At 34.6% G+C, this 22811-nt stretch overlaps 1 protein-coding gene across 2 annotated transcripts in view; it reads right to left on the reverse strand.

Moving 5' to 3' along the window:
- Positions 1-22811, reverse strand: part of MYOM2 (myomesin 2) — a 152830-nt gene that overhangs the window by 126717 nt on the left and 3302 nt on the right. The window contains exons 2-5 of one of the 2 annotated variants that reach the window (XM_074209536.1): positions 15313-15432; positions 11113-11259; positions 1790-1928; positions 1482-1639 (exon numbers count right to left, since the gene is read on the reverse strand). In XM_074209536.1, coding sequence (XP_074065637.1) covers positions 1482-1639; positions 1790-1928; positions 11113-11259; positions 15313-15419 — 551 coding nt within the window. In that variant the 5' untranslated portion in view covers positions 15420-15432. Of the gene's footprint in view, positions 1-1481; positions 1640-1789; positions 1929-11112; positions 11260-11687; positions 11985-15312; positions 15433-22811 lie in introns of those variants that run through there. The other variant, XM_074209537.1, reaches the window with a different exon arrangement.

Genomic DNA, 22811 nt, shown 5'->3' on the forward strand with positions numbered 1-22811 from the left:
CAATATTGACACAAATCAGAAGTCACCTTTGTTTGAGGTTTTAATACCTTAAAAGAATAGAAAATGGGCATTAGAGATCATTGAGTTCAACCATCTCAGATTTTTTTTTATTCTTATAGAAGTGTTTTTATCTAATTTACTTAGAGTCAGAGTCAATGTTGGTTTGAAAGTCCTAAATATCTCTTCATATTTTACACCTAGGCAAAGATAATCAGTCCACTTGCAATTTTTCTCAAAGGAACTGTAGTATATATAGCGTTACATTAAAAACTTCAATTAAGTAGGAAGGGGAAGGAAAATGTGCTCTGGTCAATTAAATATATTCATCATGATCCATACATTCAATCCTTAGTATTATGCAATAATAATAGATGCTCAGCATACTAAATCCTGCACAAATTAAATAGTGAAAGTATTTGTCACTTAATAGAGATAGCCCAGTTTAGGACCTCCATTCTCCAATATAGATCCAATTCCCAACCATCAGTGATTTGGCACTTATGCCATTGGCATAAATTAAGTCATCAGAGGAACATAAGGGATAAAGGAACAAGGTTAGAGACAAAATTTAAGCTGAAATCATCCTAGCACCTAGTTCCTTATTGCCACTAGGAGGAGTTGTAGTGTGAGTTTGTGCTTTTGAGTATACCCTGTTTACTAAGGCAGGAAAGTGATAGCAAAAAGATGTAAATTTAAAAAGTGTGAGGCCTTAAACTCTTTTATAGAATACAGGAAAACCTTAATTGAAAAGATAATTCATATACTAACCAATTTTTTCCCCAAAGTAGATATATGAGAATGAGAGTGGGAGACTATTTAACACCATACTTGTTGACATTGGTTAATTTCACCGAACTTTTTGTTTCTGTTTTTTTCCCCTAATTTATTCTTTTTTATAAGGAATGGTTTCTGAGAGCAGAAGAGTAGAATATTTTGCTGGAAGAAGTGGGTATTATAAAAACACAAATTGTCAACTAAAACTTTTGAAGATTCTCAGTTAATCAAAATACCCTTTCCCTAAGCATTCTGGTTACTGATGAAAGTTTACTACCACACTGTGTGCCTTAACAGAATTAATCCCATGGTGACTAAAGACTTGGATAATGGAATCTTTCACCACATAAATGCCAGCCTGATGAAAGTCCACTCATTTAAATGCATGTCACTTATAAGGGCCTGTTCTTAAGTAGATGACCCTGTAGGGAATCATTTAATAGAGTTGCACTAGAATAAAAATGTTAGCACTTATTTAGAATTAGTGTATTGGGAGCTTTGAGAAATATATCCTGTGTCCAGAGTTGCATGAAACGCTTTATAGAGGGAATTTTCATTTCAGGAGGGGAATGGGAAAATGGTTAGGAGTCAAGTTTATGCTTTACTTCTAGTTTGATCGCCCTTTGAGCAGACAGATATAATCCCTTAAGGAAAAATCCATTAATACCATTTTCGAGACATTGGAATGTTTAAAAAAAAGTACTGACCATTGTACCACGGGAGTAGGAAATCCTTGTACAGTGAAGCAAAGTTTCACACTCATCTTTTCCCAGACAGTGTGGGATCTAAGTCTCACCAGAATCTCAGGAGCTCGACTTATCCTTTCCTCACATGCATGCCTCTCCCAGGCTACCTTATCTTTGACCTGTTACCCCCAAAAAAGCAAAGACAAGTTAGCTGGAAGCTGCAAATGATAATTGTTCTGAATTTTACTCTCAAGATCAAATCACCCAGGAGATATGTTATTCAATAACTATTCCATTTATGCTTGTAAAAGGAAACAAAGAGTTTTTACCATCTCTTGAAGACTATATTTATCCAATTTTTCTCTAGCAAGAGACCGAGCCAGGCGCACATCTTCTTCTATGAAACTCAGTTCATTGAGAAAACGCTCCCTCTTTGCTTCTCCATAAGAAGATATCAGTGACTGAGATCTGTAAAACCAAAAGCATTTTTATCAGTTTAATTAGGCAGGGATAGAGTATGTTTCTGCTCCTATACAACTTCAAATGGTAGAAAGAACACTGAAGTCAACTGCCCTGGATTCAAATACTGTGTCAGACACTCCCTGCATGATCTCAGCTAAATCATTTAACCTACCTAGACCAAAGTTTCCTCATATGAGGAAAATGAGGAAATTGGACTAAATTCTAGCTCTAGATTCACTGTTATGTGTCCAGTTAATTTCAGAGCAATTTCTGTTTCAGTGATTTCATTTTAACAAGTTCATTTTAATTTAATATTTTAGTTCATTTTAATAATAGACATTAATAAATTAATATTATACAAAATTTAGAGCTATTCTATTTTTCTTTTTAATGAACTAACTTGAGCACAGGAGTTTTGTAGCTCACTATCATTCACAGATTGATGTTTGATCAAATTGAGGGTCAGAGGTTAAGATTTCAGCTCTGATGTTCATTACCAAGGTGACCTTGGGCAAGTCATTTAACTTTAATGACCACAGTTTCCTCATCCATTATATGATGGGACTGAATAAGATGTCACTTAAGTTCCTTTCTAGCTCAAAGTATATGAACCACTGGTTGGCATAGCATTTCAGGAGATTGTAGTCTTTGTTGGAAATTAGATTAAATCAGAGGCTTCTGAAGCAGAGGTAAAAACAGGTCTGCCTTCTGTAAAAGTCAAAAGCACAAAAACAACAGAGTCAAAGTCATAATCTATCCAGTTCAAGTTTCAGAAATTTCAATCTACCCAGGAGGAAACTTGAATACTTGAATCTCTCTCTCTCTCTCTCTCTCTCTCTCTCTCTCTCTCTCTCTCTCTCTCTCTCGATAGCAGTGCACCAAAGTTGCCCAGATTGAATCTAACAAGTCCCTTTATAGGATATGAGCTTTGCCTTACTTTGCTCTTTCACCTTCTTTTTTTAATTATTGGAAAGAAGGGGAAAGGGATCCATTCATTGTCATTGGTCAGATGAGTTATCAATAATCATCAGTCCAACCTGTTAGTTCAAAGCATGGAAATTATCAATAACATCAATAACAGACTGATTTATATATAAACAAAGCTAGAGACTTAGTCTTGACTATCTCAAATTATACAAAAGAGAAAACAAGTACAATGAGGTTAACTGACTTGACCAAGGTTACAGGGCTACTAGGTAGCCAAGACATGGTCTCTGTCTACGTTGCACCTTGCATCTACAACAGAGACAACACGGATATAAATAAGTGTTACAATATAGACTGTATATGAGTGCATAAAGCAGTGAAAACTAGCAAATAAAAGGTCTATTCCTACAAGAAGGGATCAGGAAAAGCTTCATATATATTCAACTCTGATGAGACCACTTCTCCTGAAATGCATTCATTATCACTCTAAGGCTAAGAATATTTTAAAAGAATGTCATTATACCATCTAATTTAAAGCTATATGCTTTCTGAGCCCCAGGATGTCTCAGGTCTCATCAAGTTTAACTAAGGTATAAAATAAAGAACTTCCCAGGCATTTGCATCAAATTCAGAGAAGCTTATTCCAAAGTCTTAGTCACACCTAAGTCCTCAGTTCTCTTAAGAAACATTTCTATTGACTGGGATTGCTCCTGGGTCAAGATTGAGCCCATGTGGGGCCAGGGAGAAGTGGTCCAAGAAAGGCAGAAGAATGGTGAATTGGAAAAACCAGTTGACTACATAATGTAATATGACCCAAGCAGTGAGCACTCAGAAATATCTCCCACACTGTCCTGTTTGTCATCCCTTAAATTCTTACTAGTGATCTATCTGTTCTTTCCATATAGGTAGTGTCTCCAGAAGGTCTCCTCTAAAGTATACATGCAACAGGTCCAAGAAGGCAATACATTAATAGCCTTTAGCACATTAGTGAGACTTAGTTCATCAGATTAACAACTAGTCATTTAGCAGAGATCTTTGCTCTAATGAAATGAAACAGTGATTGCTATTAAAATAAACTATTAAGAAAAGGTAACCTTCAGATATCCAAGAAGCAAGAATGATTTGTTTTAAAGAGGATCAGAAACCCTCACCTGCATTAACTAAAAACTCTTCTCAATCATGGGGTTTTTACTTTTCAAAGTCTCAGGTTTATTCCTAGGCCAATAGCACCACCACACATTTCCATCTTGCAATGTTCAAATTATGTTCATTTTAGAATTTCTCCCTTGAAATATTCTTTTCCAGAAATGCATTCTAAATGTGGAAATTTAGTCTAGCATTATTCAAGACAGAACTGCTTCACCCTCCTCTGTTTATTCTTTAACACAAGCCAGAGGAATGACCTGCATATTTATCCTTAATATATTTTTCCATAATAGAAATAAAGGCATGCAAGGGATGTTTTTTTAATTCTCTACCTTACATCAAATAATAAGCAGTGTCTTACATTGGTGCATACCTGGAGTTTCTTCATCATTTTAAACAGGTGCAATTTGTCTCAGATCTTGGACTAATAGCTATCAGTAGAAGCACAGAATAAATAAAGCTTTAGGCTAGTAAAAGCAATGAAATATTCTCATTATAATGAATTAGAATTTTCCTAACACCTCCAATACATTTAGGAAAAGTCCTTGGTCCTTCATACATACGATACTGTTATATGAAAGTGTATTAGAAGGCACTAGAGTGAAACCTCTATGTATTTGGAAGTCCTCTACTCAAAACCCACAAATACCGAAAAGAATTATTTTCCCCTTTTTATAAATGTAAAAGGATAATATAAAAAACTTAATGCAAGTCTTAAATAATAAGATAATGATGTTTGGGTGACAATATCTATATCTATGATGTAATTGGTAAAAGACTGACCAGAGTGGGAATTTGCTCCAGTGATGCAGGTTGAAAACTCTACTGTAATTTAGAAAGTTATAGGGGTTAGGTATCTTGCCCATGGTCCCCAATCAGTATATGTCAGAGGAAGAAAAATAACTAGGACTGAAATCCTTTTAACCCTCAACTATAAAGAAAATTGTGATAATCAGATAATAATTATCAGCACATTCCTTTTGCTAGAGATTTAACTAAATCCTTATCTATCTTTCGGAGGAAAATTGAAGCATAGAAAAAAATTGAAGAAAGGTGTGACTTGCTCAAGGTCACACTAATATATAACTGGTAAAAAAAAATAAAGCTCAAAGATAGGTCTCTGACTTAGTCCGATTAACTGTTAACTCTAAAAGTTTCACGTCATTTGAAACAAAATTAGATATTGTAAAGACATTTACAAAACAGACAAATTAGTTGAGTGATTGTTTTGCAAAAGAATACTTCAATTTCTAAAATGAAGCCTTCAAAGCTATGATTATCTACTCAAGATGCAATTCCATTTATAAAGCAAATCAATGACTCTTCAAGGACAAAACTTTTTAATAAAACAAGAAACTCCTGTCCCATGGTAGATTCACTCTCCACAGTATAAAGAAGAATACAAAATGCCTCTCTCTAGTCATATGTTTACATTTAGACATTTTTTAATTGACAGAAAATAAAATGCCTCTGAGCTTAATAAGGGGCATGGGATAAATAGCCTAAGATCTTTAACTCTTTGATATAGTGACTTGAATAGTTAATTATCACCAGCTGTTCTGTCTTAACCTGACAATAATTTGAGCACTGACATTTTCTCTAGTCCATCGTGTTCTTATGGCACCTTCCCTTCTTGAACTAACTGTTTTGAAGTGCAAAGTATGATTTGCCTATAGAATCTTTCCATATTCCCTCAATTACACATGTAGAAAGAACTTTATCCACAAAAATGTCGTTCTGTCAGACAATCTGTATTTGGGTTGTCTTTCCTATATTTTCCATTATTCTTTGAGGAAATAGTTCAAAATGTGATGCAAAGGTATATATGTTTTTTCAGTTATGTGTTTTAACTCTTATCATAAAGCCCATATGAGCAGATACAAAGAATAAAAGGCAGAATAGTCAAATAGTCCTAGAAGTATGTCAGTTTACCCCCTTTCACATCTTTGCAGTTAGGCTTTTGTAAGCACTAAGCTTTGTAAACATTCTCTTGTGCAGTAACCAGTTATTTGCCATTACTTAGAGGCTCTTTTAAAGGTTCATAAAAGCATTAGCAGGGCTCTGTTGTCAATGCTCATTTCAATAGTCAATTTAGGGGAAGGGATATACCTAGAATTCTATTTACATTGTATTTGGACTGGATTATCCTCATGTTCAAGCAATTAAGTAGCACATTAGAAAGGCTATCAGACCTGGAATCAGGAAGACTCTCCTTGACTTTAAATCTAGCGTAGTCAAACATTCACCGGCTCTATGACCCTGAACAAATTACTTTTTGCCTCAGTTTCTTCATCTGTTAAATTATTTGGAGAAGGAAATGATGTCTTTGACAAGAAAAAACCCCTAATAGGGAAACATAAAGTCAAACATATTGAAAAAAAAAAAGATCGTGAAACTGAACCATCCACATCTCCCAATCACAGAATTTCAAAGCTGGAAGGTGTATCAAAATCCATCTGATTCAATTCATAAAGAATTCCATTTTCAACATACCTAAATGAGTGGGGATTAAGCCTTTGCTTAAAGACTTCCAATGACAGGTAAATCCCTAATCCCCAAAGCAGCCTAGTATCTATCCACTTTAGGATAGCTCTAACTATTGAGAAGCTTTGTTTTTTGATGATGATGAAGATGAAGATGATGATGATGATGATGATGATGATGATGATGATAGTGGTGTTGTTGTAAAAGTTTCTCCTTACTTCAGGCCTAAATTTGCCCTTTGGCAACTTACCCCCATCACTTCAAATCCTGCCCACTGAGGTTTACCAGAACTATTTTAATCTCTCCATCATGTGACATACCTTCAAATGCTTGAAAACAGCAATCATATCCATCCCTCCCCCCTGCCCCCACTCACAGTCTCTTCTATAGGCTAAGTACCACTAGTTTCTTCAACTAACTCTCAGAGAGCAAGACCTCAAGGTTCTTCACTATCCCAATTGCTTCCTGCTTTTTTCCACTTTGTTCTACTAAATTTCTGAAAAGTGTTGCCCAAAATTGATCAAAAATTCAAGTTATGGTCTGATGGAGATTTGGAAAAACATATCAGGTTTTCCAACTCCTGCCCCAGTCACAGAGAATTTTAATTAAGCTTAAAAGTGCATTGACTTATTTGACTGCCAAACCACAGGGATCTCATATTGTGTTCATAGTCCTTTTTCCAAGAAACTTATATCTAATATTAATAATAACTTACATTTATATAGTGCTTATATGTTCCAGACACTTTGCCCCAGTGCTTTAAAATTATCCCTTTTGTTCCTCACGACAAGGTAAGGTAAATAATATTATCATTCCAGGGGCAGCTAGATGGCACAGTGGATAGAGCACTGGCCTGGGAGTCAGGAGTACCTGAGTTCAAATCCGGCCTCAGACATTTAATAATTCCCTAGCCATGTGGCCTTGGGCAAGCCACTTAACCCCATTGCCTTGCAAAATCAATAATAATAATATCATTCCCATTTTACAGAAGAGAAAACAGAGGTTAAATGGCTTGCCCACAGGCATAGTTTTTAATGTGTCTGAGGCTAAGATTTGAACCCAGATCTTCCTGACTTCCAGCCTCTATACCACCTACCTACCTCTCCATGTCTCCATCATTTTGTACCTATACATTTCTGAGTATACAAAAGATATGAAAATGGCCTCCTCTCCGTGTCTGATTTTTCTACATAATGGAAAAGTCTGCCATAGGGGCCCAGGGATATAAGCTTAAAATAGTTATTTCATGTGAATATTTTCATCTAGGGGAATTTTTCAGTATATTTCTCTCTTGAGATTTTCTCAATTATGTAACATAACAAGAGTGTAAAAGAAATAATAAAGCAGGGTAAGATAGAAAATCCTGGCAAATCAAATGCAGCAACTGGTGCTGTGGGGAAGAAAGCTAAAAAGGCTGAACAGAAAGGATTACACTGGATGGTAAAGCCAGAAATCTATGATGTGGTAGGGTTCCAGAGATTCAGGAAGGCCTTCCTGTCTTTCAAAATACTTTATCCAAACCCAATTTGCTTTTCCATGAAATTTTCCTGTTGGAGATTTATTCTTTGGTTTTAAATTTTAGTTCCTTTGAAAATGCACTTCATTCACAGAGAATTTCATTCACAGAGAAAGAAGATAGTCATATATGTCTCTGAGAAAATTCATTTATTGATTCAATGAACAGAATCCTTGTAGGGATACAGATAAGACAATGTAATACTGTAGCACTGGATTTGAAGTTAAAAAAATTGAGTTCAAATCTCATCTCTGTCCCTTATTACCAAGGTGACCTTGAGTAAGTTACTTAATTCTCTAGGTTTCTGTTTCTTCAACTATTAAAAATTTGAGGTTTTTCACTAGGTGATCTGTATGGTTTCCATATATACCTTTATGATCATATTAAGATTCAATACAGGGGCGGCTAGGTGGCTGGGGAAGCTAGGTGGTGCAGTTGATAGAGCACCGGCCCTGGAGTCAGGAGTACCTGAGTTCAAATCCAGCCTCAGACATTTAATAATTACCTAGCTGTGTGGCCTTGGGCAAGCTACTTAACCCCATTGCCTTGCCAAAAAACCCTAAACATATATATAATATATATATATATATATATATATATATATATATATATATATATATATAATTCAATACAATGTAGTAGGAGACCAGAATTTGGCATTTGAGATCCATATCCAACTTTTCTACTCAGTTGGGAAAGTCATTTCTCATAATTTAGGACTTTATTTCCCTGCTTCTTCTGTAAAATGAGCAAGTTGGAGTAAATGATCATAATGGATGGTCAATTCCAATTCTAAATCCTCTGAATCTCAATATCAGAGATTTTGTTGCCTGAAATGTACATTGCATCACTAAAGATAAACTATGTCATGAGTCTTTAAAAAAAAACAAAACTTTGTATTCTGCACCATGAAATGCTCTTCTTGGTCAACATCTATCACACATTCCATAAATGCTTGGTTCCAGAGCCAGCCCATAACAAAACTGTGAAGTAGGTGAAGTTTATCTGTGGCACCCTCCCAACTAGCTTTTCACTTGTCTTCAATTCTTTTGACATTCTAATATCCTGACACTGGAAAACACCTCTCTTGATTCTCACTGTTTTCTAGACTGACCTTCAGATTACTATATTGACTCTAAAGTGATTTGATAAACAAAGCCCAAATGAGAACCAGGCTTGAGAGCATGTTAGATTTCTAGGAATATAGAAATATAAGCTCCAAGTCCCACTGTTTTGCCATTTGTAAAGTGAAATAGTTGGACTAGAATATCAACAAGGTCTCTCCTAGGTATATACACATATGATTCCAGATAAAATTTCACTTAATATTTTGTTATATTTCAAAATCTCTGATATGCATTTGAATTATCTACTTTGAGAAAAACAACTTGATATAGACTTTAAAGGAACTGTATTAAAAATCAGAAAACATTGAGATGCTCGGTTTTACTACAATCATGCTGTGAGATTGAATTACTCATTACTTCTCTGAGCATATTTCCTCTATAAAACTAGAGAGTTGAACTAAGTTAAAGTAAAAATCAACCTATATAGGGATAAAGATCCTTAGACTGGGACTAGGACCTCTCCTGACTTTCTTTCTCATTTTAGTGAGCCAGACAAATTGTCCTGAGGCTCAGTTTCTTCATCTTTGATATGATCACCAGAATCCCTCACAGCTCTAGCATGGTAATGCTATAAACGACTAAAGATGTTATTTGTCTCAGGGGCATTTACATTTTTATTAGGTGGCTCTTCAAAATTCAAAAATAGTTCAAAAACATTTATTTAGGGCCAGGTACTGGACATATGAAGACAAAAATAAAGCAATCACTTTCTCCAAGGAGCTTATATTGTCCTGTAATGGTTTGCTAAAGGTGACATTTCAGTCAGGAAGTCTTCTTAAAAAAACACCACAAGAACAGCTACCTATCTTGCTTTAATATAAGGTTGTTCCCACTCATTAAGAAGGTAATTTACTATCTGTAAAAGAATAGAGTATTTAATATAGTAACAAAAGTAAAAACTTTGTAAAATTTCCCAGAACCTACTCATAGCATTACTACTACTACTACTATCAAAGAGGACCATACCAACATCTCATTTCTCCCTCTTTTTTCAATTATTAATCCTTGACCTTTCTTCAGTTCTATCCTGTCACAAATAAGTTCTAGTCAAGTTCGTAATTAGAGCTTATCTCTGCAACTATACTTCCTACATGAAGACTTCCCTGATCCTAATATAGTCAAAAGTTATAGAATCATCCCTCTGAGAAAAAAAAATCCCTTGTATTGATTTTGTATAATTTTATATAAATTTTCATGTTTTCTCCCTTTTGTATCCCAAGCACCTGGTGCAGGGTCTGGAATACAGTGGGCACTTAATCAATGCTTATTGATTGATGGATTCTCAAAACCTGTAACTCTAGTTTGTCTTTTGGATTCTCGCCATTCTACTCAATATCTTCGTGTCCCCAATAAATTTTGAAAAGGGAAAATGGCAGTAACTATAGACAAGTAATAGAAGCCAGACTATTTTCTCCAAAGATTACACTTGCTCTTTGTTTCTTGACCTCAGTTGTTTTCTTAATTCTTTTTTCTGTTGCTGGGGATGGGGCCGGGGGGGGGGGGGGATGGGGATAGTGTTGAAGGAGGCAGGTTTGCTTTGTTTTAGAACTAGAAATTCTATGGACTCCTATGGTTAAAGAACATATTATAAATGCTTAACACCTTCAATTACATTTAAAATTCTCTGATGTATATTTGAATGATCTGGGAGAAACAACGAGTATTAATTAGAAAAAGAAGTAGACTGGAAATTATGAAATATTAATGTTTTGTCAATACTTTGCTAATTATTGATTGTGTGATCTGTTTACTCATTTTCCTTTCTCTTTTTCATCTATAAACCAACAGTGCTAGACCGAGGATTATTAAAGTTCTTTACCACACTGTCTCTATGTTTCAACAATGTTTTGAAACACTGTTATTAGAGCACTATTTACATTGGAGGTGAAAATTTGAAATATATAATAATAACATATATGTATATATGTTTTATTTATGTATGTATAGATACAAGTAAATATATGTATACATATATATATATATATATTACCTTCTTTTGCTTTCTCGTTCTTCCTCTTCAGAGGAGGCATTCACCCTTTTTTCACAAAGTCTGCATGTTGTTCTTCCAATTGATGTCTTGCTAGAAGCTTTCTGGGAAGATGACTTCTGAGTAGAGGAAGATTGAGTGGTAGCCCGCCTTAATGAAAATAAAAAATATCATAATAGAGCAAAGCAATTATGAAAAAATAATTATCTCCATTACTTTTTAAAAATTGGTATATAGAACTAGGAAAACCACTCCATTTTTGGAAACTGCTCTGTGTTCTCCCATACATTTGAGAAGGCTGAAAAGAGAGAGTTAATATTTGTAAGTCTCTCCACTCTGCCCTATCCCATTACATTTAAACTATGATACTAATTCTACAATCTCAACTAACCAACTAAGATTTATGATGTTCTGATCCCTAGGGTCAAAAACATAGACAGTTTCTAGACTGACTATGGAAAAGAACCATATACATAGATATACTTCTAAATTTTGGAAAGCAAAAAGACTGGGTCTGAGTTGAGGAAGGGAGGGACAAAGGAATTAAAGATCTGTGGAAGATAACCCAGCTCTGTTACCAGTACATATCCTTGAAATTAAAGTCTCATAAGGCAATGGGGTTTAGAGGAGAGCATTTCTGGAGTTCCTTTATCTTCCAAAAGAGAAGAGTTGGAAAAGAGGGTAATGGGGATGTGACCCTCTATACCCTCATGCTTGGGCTCCTAAAAACAGACAGTATGTCTTTGTCTTTGTCTCAACTGAAAGGTCACTACACTAGTATAGAAAAAAGATGATTAGTATATATGTCTGCCCTCCTTCTTCTTCTTCAGACAAGTCTCCAGCCCTCAGCTTCTGTCTCTGGAAATTATTTGGGTCCTGTTTAAATACATGCTTACAAAGTATTTTGTACTGGAGATTCTTTATCAGTTATAGGTCAAACTAAATGGTTACTGCAGAACTTGCCAACTTGGATCCTGAGACTAAATTTTCCATTGTCACTGAAAGTGAATGTGAATCTGTTGATTTGTTTTCTACATGGGATAGTAATATAAACATGATTGCAATGAAATATTTCTAAATATAGGATGGTTTTTTAGTAGACAGAGATTTAGCCAAAGTGCCTTGAGGGCTTCTTTCCCCTACAAGCCCTACCATCCTTCATCAGAAACATGTGAGTAGTGTCAATTCTATTATCTCTGTCAAGTAGCCTGATAAATTAAAACTGTCAAGAATGTGAGCAAACATGTCCATGAGGGATTAGAGTGGCCACACACTCCCATGATGGCCTAAGAGCTGTTGACATTGGGAGTGAATGTGCAGGCAATGACTGTCAGCAGCCTGGAGTCAATTGCCCACAATTGTGGGTAGAAATGTTAAAGTTAACATCAGAATTCCATTGGTCCTGGTGATGATTATACCATCTCCACAATCAGCAACATTAAGGTACTTGTTCAGAAATGGTTCACTGGTATTGAGTAAAAGACTTAATGAAGTGTTTCTGCCTTCAGGGGAATTTAAATTTCATTCCTTTCTTGTCTTATGTGTGATTTATGTGGTTTCTAATGGATTCTATCTATAAGATTCAAGCCCCAGAACCATTGTACATATGTATTTACCTCCCCCCAAAGAGTAAAGATCTCAGAGTACATTCACTGGGCTTATGAGTATTTGGATTACAAGTATGGGCTAAGAATAAGACATAATACACCACTCCATTAACCCTACAATCCAGCTATTCTATTCATCACATATGATACTCCATTTCCCATTTCTGTGCTTTTTGAACTGGCAACACTTGGAATGTTCTCCACCTGATCTCTGCTTCTTCTATTCCCTGGTTTCCTTCAAGTCTCAACTCTATCCCATCATTACTGATCCCCTTAACCAGTACTACCTACTCCTCTAAAATTACCTTTTATCTATTTCATATGTATCTTTCACACACCCATATGAATATCATATATATATATTTACTATATGTGTCTATAAATAAAATCTGTAGATACATATATATATATATATATATATATATATATATGTATGTATGTATGTATGTATATAGTGAGAGAGAGCACCTCCCTTTGAAGTTCCCTGTGGATTAGAATGATTCACCTTAGTCTTTGCAATACTAATGTTGAAGGCAATGCATATAGTAAGTTGTCACATAGGATCATAAGGTCCTGGAAAGGATTTTAACAATCAACTAACACAAATCCTTCATATTATAGCTAAATAAAAATATATAAATAGAAATAAGTAGCTGAATGACTTGCCCAAGATTACCCAGGTCGGAAATGGAACAGCTGGAACTCAACTTTCATTTTTCTGATACCAAATGCAAAATTCTTTCCTAGCATTACCCTGCCTCAAGTCAGTTAAGATCAATAGAGGAATTATGAATTATAATATTATACCCCAGGGCGAATTAGTTAATTAACACCCAAGACCATCTTCTTTCATGTTTCTTCCCATCCCAGTAAAAGTACAGTCTAGTAGTGGGAGGAACTTTTAGCCAATAACAAAAAGAATATATTCAGTGGACTGAACATTATTGAGAAGACAACACTTTGGGAAAGAAACAATGGAATCTACTTTGTACCAAAGTAAAATAAATACTTTTCTGTGATAATTTTATCTTGGATTCCATTCCATTTTGATATATATCTCATTTGTTTCCCTTTTAAATATAGTCTCTCTATTTCACTCCTATTTTAAGGTGAATTTTAGAAGAAATAATGAGAAATAGCTTTGAAATGAAGGTGTTAGATTAGTTTAGATTTATGGTCTCTTCCAAATTCAAAATACTACCACTCTATTATGGTGGGAATAGAAGGTAGAAGGAAGAACAATTAATTTGAACATGGACAGTTAGGTGGTGTGGTGGTTAACATCAGGCCTGGAGTCAGGAAGATCTGACTTCAAATCCAGCTTCAGATATTTCCTAGTTGTGTGATCCTGAACAAGTCACTTAACTCTGTTTGCTTCAGTTTCTTCCTCTTTAAAATGAGCTAGAAAAAAAATGGCAAACCACTCCAATAGTTTTGTCAAGAAAATCACCAAAATATAGCAATATAGAGTTGGATACAACAAAAATGAATGAACAACAATTAGGAAGACCTAAGTTCAAATCTAGCCATATTTATAAACTGTATGACCCTGGATAAATCACTTAACTTTTATTTCCCTCCCTCAGTTTTCTTAATTGTAAAATGGGAATGAAAGAAACATCTATCTCACTGATTGATATGAGAATAAAATGAGATTATATTTGTAAAGCACATTAAAAACTTTAAAATGATATATAAATGCTAGATTTCATTATAATTAATTTTATATATTTTTTTACTAATAATATAATGTAATAACATGTTATTGTTTAGTCATCTCACTCATGTACAACTCTTCATGATCTCACTTGGTGTTTTCTTGACAGAAACACTGGAGCATTTTTCCATTTCTTTCTCTGACTCATTTTATAGATGAGGAAACTGAAGTAACCAGAATTAAATGACTGAGGCCAGATTTGAACTTAAGAAGATGAGTCTTCCTGACTCCAAACCTGGTACTCTATCCCATGCATTACACTCAGCTGCTCAAAATGCTCTTTAAAATATAATTTTAAAAATTATTAATAATACTGATAACTGAATAATATTTATATAACTTTAAAGTTTATATGATCAATAATATAATATTAGTAAGAACATTAATGATTCAAGTCAGAAGACTTGGGTTCAAATCCCACCTCTGTGCTTATGTATGGAAAGTTACTAGAAGCCCAGAACCTTATCAGTTTCAGAAATCAATTCTCACATGCTATTTGTGTGTGACCTTAGGCAAGTCACTTGATACCCCTGAGCCTCAGTTTTTTCATTTATAAAATTTCCTGGGTTATTCTAGAAGACTTCTATGGTCCTTTTAACCTATAGATCACCTGTCTATCCTTATTTCAAAGTCTTTAATAGATCTCCAAACTGAATTTTATTGCCTTACTATCAATCTCCTCTGTACTTTATCCTGCAAGAAGAAAAAAATAAAAATTTAGAATTCCTAGTAGAAAAAAAGAATGAGGCATAACTACCTCTTCCTCTGCTCTGTGAATTTATTGTTACCCTCTCTCATTTCCACCCTCAATTCCCATAATTGTATTTTGAAGGATCTTGTGATAAATTCTAGAGTAGCTTCCAGGGAACTTCAACTTACTTTTTGGCTGCATATTCTTCCAACAGATACCGTGTCTGAATATTACGATATGACTGGTCAAAGTGTTTGTGTCTCTTCTGGTAGAAGGGGAGTGCCATTGATGACATTTTTTGCTTCTTCCTGCAAATGAGAAATGACATTTAAGTGCTACTTTAATGAGGATTCTCAAATACATCTGTGATTCTCTAGTCAATAGCATTAATGTGCATTATAGCCATAAAATATACCCAAACTACTTATGGGGCTAATATGGAAGTCTTTACAAAACTCAAATGAACATTCATAGATTAAAAGTCATTAAGTTACTACTCTTATGCTTCCTTGGAATTTAATTTCCTCATTTGTAAAATAAGATTGGATTGCATGGTCCCTTAAAATCCTTTTCTGCTTCATTAATTAATGAGTATCTGGAGATCACTGTGATTTAAAAAAAAAGAGAGAAGAGGGGGGCAGCTAGGTGGTGCAGTGGCTAGAGCACCAGTCCTGGAGTCAGGACAACCTAAGTTCATATCCAGCCTCAAACATTTAATAATTACCTAGCTGTATGATCTTGGGCAAGTCGTTTAACCCCATTGCCTTGCAGAGAGAGAGGGAGAGAGAGAGAGAGAGAGAGAGAGAGAGAGAGAGAGAGAGAGAGAGAGAGAGAGAGAGAGAGAGAGAGAGAGAGAGAGAGAGAGAGAGAGAGAGAGAGAGAGAGAGAGAGAGAGAGAGAGAGAGAGAGAGAAAGGGTAGTATTTTAATGAGTGAGGTAGTTAAGGGGATTAAGTTATCAAGTACTTAATTGAGTTAATTGTTTTGTAACTCAATTCTAGAGCTAGATCAGTTCTCTTTTTATTCAATTATAAGTCTAGTCTAACTTCTGCCTTATGAAAAAACTTGATTCAGTTGTGGGAATTGGGAGAAAACCTTATTTCATTGTATTAATCTGGTACTTATTGGCTAGGAAACTGAACCACCTCTATCTACTAGAGACCTTTAACAAATAAACTACATTATACTGACCAGAATGAGATCCAAAAATTATTGCAAAGAATTTTCTCACAATTGTATATCTCAAGCAATCCATGTCTTATCATTTGTTTTCATATTCCTTCAATTAATTACAGACATTTTGGGAAATGGGACACCTCCTTTTCGGATTTCAGAAAATTGCATCTGTCTACTCCCCTCCCCCTCAAATTAGAGAGAGCCAAATCCTTCATCTAATTAGAAATCAGATTACTCATTATAGTAATTTTTGATTAATTGGTCTTAGTTTATTAATAATTTTTAATGTTTATGTCTGCTCCCCTTATCCAGATCCAGGTCTAAACTGAGAAAATCTGGTCCCAATCGCCATACGTTGTTTAATAAATTGATAAACTTGGAACATAGAACCTTTGTTTTTTCCCATCATTTTATCTTCAATCTGCCATATAATAGGAACTTCAATGAAATCTACTTTCATTGCCTTTTATAGATACTTTCAGAAGTTCCCAGAAAATCAGAGTATACTTGCAGAAGAGTAGTAAAGAATTTAACAAACTAAAAACCCATTTTGAAATCTCAGGTCAAATTATTTTGGATGAAGTATAATTGTCAAAGTGGGAAGGTGAGAAAATTTTGATGGCAGTGCACTACGTTAGACAACTTATATCAGATAGATAGCAAGTAAGCATAGCTAGGATTAACATCCTCTCAAATTAGTACAACTCACTGGCTTACTTTTCCTTAATAATCACTCAACTTTGTTTTTAAGACTGACTTAAGACACAGATGCTCTATTACTCACAAGAAACTTAATTTGAAGCATATAAATGTGATGAATTCAAAAGCCCACTACAGCTTTTTAACCTAACATACCTTACTTTAGATTCTCTTAATCAGGTCCTCTAGGTGGAAGGAAATATGGGGGTGAAGAAGGGGTCAAGAAGTGGGAGGGAGGATTTGGGAAAAGAAGGATAAACATTAATATTTGAGTAGTTCTCCACTATAAGGATTGCCATGATTGTCTAGCAAATTGATCCTTCAAGTTAGAATTCTTCACATGGCCAGTGACCATTTCCTCATATTACATACTGAGATTCTCAAAAAACTTTATAGTTATTCTTATTTAAATAGTTACTCTGACAAAGCTACCCCTTCAAAGAAAGAAGAGGGCATTTCCTTATCTTTTTTCTAGGGATTATCATAGGCTTCAGCATCATTTTATTTTCTTTCTCATTTTTGATAGTCATATGTGTGTGTATATAATTCCCATAGTTCTGTTTAATTTACTATCAGTTCATAGAAGACTTCCCATAATTCCCTGAATTCTTCATATTTATCATTCCTTATAATTTACATTATAATTAATATTTTTATATAGCTGGTTAAGCCATTCCTCAATCAATACTTTCACATTCTTATTACCTTTTCTTTACTAATACAAAGATATTACATTGAAATTTCAGTTTTTATGTCTTTGACTTCCTTGAGGGCACATCCCTAGCTGTGGGGTCCTTCAGTCAAAGAGAATGAATAGTTTAATCGCTTTTCTCAGATAATTCCAAAATGGCTGTACCAATTCATTGTTTCACCCACAATGCATTCATGTGCATGTTTTCCCATAGCACTTCTAATACAAACTATTTCTTTTTTGTCATATTGCCAGTTTACTGGGTTTGAAGTGATTTGTCACAATTATTTATCTTAGCAGTGATTTGGTATGATCCAAATGACTGTTAATGATTTTCAATTATGTTTTTTCATTCTTGTGAACTATTTGTTAAGATCCTTTGATAATTTGTCTTGATTCCTGATCATATATTTGTGTGTTCATTTTCTATATATCTTAGACTTTGACCTTTATCAGATATATTTGATGAGAAATTTTTTTCCCTGTTGACATTTTCCTATCTTATCCTAGATGTACTAATTTTGTTTGTACAAAAGCTTTCAATTTCACATAATGAAATTGTATGTTTTCTGTTTTATGAGTTCTGTGTTTGGTTAAGAATTCTCCCTAGTCATAGTTGGGACAGATATTCTCTTGCATTTTGATTCAATTTTTATTGTGTAATTTTTTATATTTATGTCTCATATTCATTTGGAACTTACTGTGGTTTTATAATTTTTTCTACTATTTCATAGATAGAAGAGAAAAATATAGAAGCTTAATAAGATTGTTCCAGATGTCATAGAAGGTCTGTGGAAGTGCCAGCATTAATTTAGGGTGCCATATTTTCAGGATAACATTGACAAACTAGGATTTATCCAGAGAAGGATAAATAAGGTGGTAAGAGGAATGACAGTCATGCCATCTATTGAAGGAACTGGGGATATTTAACCTAGAGAAGAGAAGATAAATATTGGAAGGGTTATCACATTGAAGAGATAGCAGAATGGTTATGCCTTGTCCCAGATAATAGAAATTGGAGTAAATAAGTTAAAATTACAGCAAGGAAGATTTGGACTCAATATCAGGAAACCAAACAAAATTCTTTTTGGATATTAGAGCTTTTCAAAAGTGTAATATACCACCTGAAGATATTAAATGGGTTTTATTTGGATGAGATCAAACTTATTCTCAGTTGCTGCAGACTCAAGAACTAAGATCAGTGGTTGATAGTACTTGAGTAGAAATCAGATCAGCCACTGTCCATGATGTCTTGCATTTGTTTGTACCTCAGTTGACAGTTATAATATCTAGTCAAGTTACATTTGTAGCTAGCATGGATATAGTGCTTTAAATTTTATAAGGTGCTTTACATATTATCTCACAACAGTGAGAGGTAATATTATAATCTCAATTTTACATGAAAGGCTCCAGACTTAGAGGTCAAATAACTTGCTCAGGTTCACATAGTTAAGAAGTGTCTAAAATCAAGACTATGAGTCCAATATTTTATCCACTAGTCCAGGATCAAGTATCTAATGCTACCACCACACTCTGCTCTGGATCATATTGTCATGATGCTTGGATTCCACATTTCAAGGACAATGATGAGGGAAAGTATTCTGACGAGGGTAACCAGGATGAATAAATAAAACTGGAGACGTTTAACCTAGAGAAGAAGAGACTTAGAGAGATCCAGACAGCTGTATCCAAGAATTGAAAAGGCTATCCTATACAAGAAAGAGAAGACTTGCTGATCCAAAATGAATGAGTAAAAGTTGTTAAGAGGGAAATCTGGTCCCAATTGTAAAGGAGATTATCAATCTGATGCAGGTTATATTAGAGAACTTCTGAAGCTTATTCCAAGTCTGATGTTCTGTAATCAGCAAAAGTTCATATTGATTTGACATAACTTTTGATAACTCTTTGTAACAATGAAACACTAAGACATTCTAATAATATTTGAAATAAAATGCATAATAAAAGTAGTCCCTTTTTTCCAGCAGATTCAATAGAAGGTTACATAACAGAATATAAAGAAGCTCCCAACTCTGAATCAGAACATCTGTATTTAAATCCTGACTCAGTCAGGAATCATGTGATCTATGATAACAAGCCAATTTTCTAGACCTTAATTTCCTCATCTATATTGGACTAGATGTTCTTTAAATCTATGATCTCATAATTACATTTTGGTTATTTTAAGATGTAATATGAGTTTTTATTCCACTGGAGGCAATGGAAGGAAAGGGGATGAACTACACTGGGATAATTGGGGTCAGGTCAACCTTAAATTTATAGTTTGCATCAGAAAAGTCACAAAGTGTATATAACCCAATGATTATATTTAGTTTCCCATTTTGAAGGCAATACCCATGGTAAAAGGTCAGCATTATTCAAGCCTTCTGGAAACAGCTGATTAGGTACCCTTAAAAAAGCCTTAGAATACCTCCCACGGAAAGAAACACAGTCAGCACTCAATAAATACTTGTCAACTTAATTAGATGCTTGTTTAGTTTCACAAACAATGTGTGGACACACAGTTATTCCAATCCAGGCATAGAAATAATGAATGTATTTTCTAAAGATTAGAGGAATAGAGCTAAGTTCAAAGAAACTTTCCTTTTATTCCTAGACTAACTCCTTGGACACATTATGCATTTTTTTCTTTACCTTGATTTCTATAAGCAAAGCACTAATTTTTTTAGGGTGTGCCTCAGGTTTCCTTTGAAGATTATAGCACAGCATGTGTTTATATCCTTGTACAAAAGGTTTATGGGCTAAATGCAAACCTGAGCCCAAATCTAATCTTTGAGTTTGATGGTTTATGTTCAAGTTGCATGGTTTCCAGATCTCATAGGAGGTACAGGTTGATCTAGATGGACCTATCAGGTCCTTTTTCAGTCTTCCATTCAATGTTTCTTCTGCAAATATGTCTTCTGCTCCAATGTGCTTCATTTTCTGACTTTTCTCAGTCCTATGGCCCATGGAAATTCATACTATATCAATGACCTCATCCTAAATTCCTTCCAAACATCCTGAGTCTGCTAACACACAGCTGCTGCTGCTGCTATCATTTCTATTTCCCTGCTGATCTTCTGCCAAGCAGAACTTTAAAACTGTCTATACACACAGACTAGTCCCTGCCATGGTGACTGCTACCACACCCAATGAAGTGCTGGGATAGTCTTTTAACCCTATAGTATAAAAATAGAATTACCTTTTTTATGACTAGAGGGGACCTTAGAGAGCATCCAATACTTCTCCCCCTTGCCTTAGTAACAGAAATCAGTACTAAGAGAAGGAAAAAGATTTACTAAAGTCACACAATTAGTGGCAAAGCCAGGACCAGAACCCAGATCACTTGACTGATAACTCAATGGTCTTTTCACTGCAACAAACCTACCACATGCACAACCATACAATTTCTGATCTGATGAATAGTAGTGAAGAAACAGAATGATCCTTTGACGAGAGACTATTCTGCCACTTGTCCGCATTTCCTTTTATCATCCTGCGCCACTAAATCCTTTTTCAACAACGCTCTTTCCTATTAAAACCTCCCTACTCCAAGACCTGGAAAAGTCTATTCTAGACATGAGATTGTCAATTCTATGGGTCACTGGGAGTTTTTGCTGATCAAAACAATGGCAGTACCTATTTTCTAATATAGAGTGTTCCAAAATTCTTAGTTCAGTTTTAATTTTTAAGATTTTTAAGTTTTTTGAGCTAAAATAACTTTTTTTTAAGCTTTAATGGCTTTGGCCTACACTAAGGCTTTTGGGATATCTTATCATTAAACTTGAGGCATTTTTTTCTTCCCACAAGCATGTCAATAAACATATTTATTGACTATTATGTGTATAAAATTCACAGTATTATATGTAGGAGAGAAATAAGATATGGTTTAAACCCTCAAATAGCTTACAATCTATTGGAAGAAATAAAGGAAAGATTCAAATAATCAAAATAATAACAAGCATTTATATTGTGCTTTAAGGTTTATAAAGTGGCTTATAAATACTATTTAAAACTATTTAAAACAAAACGATAAATGTTATTTTTTTCCATTTTATAGAAATACAAGTTACATGAGTTGCCTGGGACACTTAGCTTGTAAGTGTTTGAATCAGGATTCAAACTCAGGTCTTTCTCACTCTTCAGTACTGTATCCACTGTCTCATCTAGTATTTGCCCCATAAACTAAACTAAAACATAAATTAGACTATGTTATCTATAGAAGGACAAGTGTTAAAGGAAGTTAAGGAGGGAGAAAGTGTATCTAGCTGAGGAAAATCAGGATTCCAGCACACTACCACAATTCTAAGCTAAGGGACACATAAATTTACAAAAATGAATTATCCAGTCTTTGCTTGAAATGAACCTATGACCTTCTGAAGTGACCCATTTCACTTGTGTTAAAAAGTTTAATTGTTTTGTTTTTATTTTGTTTTTTGCAAGGCAATAGGGTTAAAGTGACTTGCCCAAAGTCACACAGCTGGGTGTGTCTGAGTCTGGATTTGAACTCAGGTCCTCCACTTTGCCCTCTAGCTGCTCCCCAAAAGTTTAATTGTCAAAAACACGTTTTACCTTTGTTGTATTTCCCTTTAAAATAGCCAGAATTTATCTCTTTATACTAACCATATATTACAGTTAATTCTGCCCTCTGAAACCAAGAAAGAACCCATGTAATTCTTTACTCTTGTAACAAATCTTCAAGTATTTGAATACAGCTATTATGTCTTCACTGGCTTTGCCAGGCTAAATATGCCTGGTTCTTTCAAATAACTCTTAAATGGCTTTGTGCAGATAGTCATACTTGAACTGGACCAAGGAAAAGATAAGGATTTCAATTGGTGTCATTTCTAAATGACTTCTTAGAATCTGAAATGTTACCTTGGCATCTATCTAGTCTAAATTCCTTATTTATCCAGATAAGGAAACTGAGGCTCAGAGTATTTAAGTGACCTGCCCAAGGTTACATATTCTGTGTAGTGGAATCAATACTAAGCATATCAGCAACAAACTGTTCTCAGTAGTTGATGACTATAACATTTCATTCTGGTGTTGTAATTCTTCAACCTGACACAGCTTTCCTTTAAGTGTCACTAGGAAATAAACTGAGTCTAGGATACATGGGTTA

This window comes from Macrotis lagotis, chromosome 1, assembly GCF_037893015.1.
Source record: "Macrotis lagotis isolate mMagLag1 chromosome 1, bilby.v1.9.chrom.fasta, whole genome shotgun sequence".
Taxonomy (NCBI): Eukaryota; Metazoa; Chordata; class Mammalia; order Peramelemorphia; family Peramelidae; genus Macrotis; species Macrotis lagotis.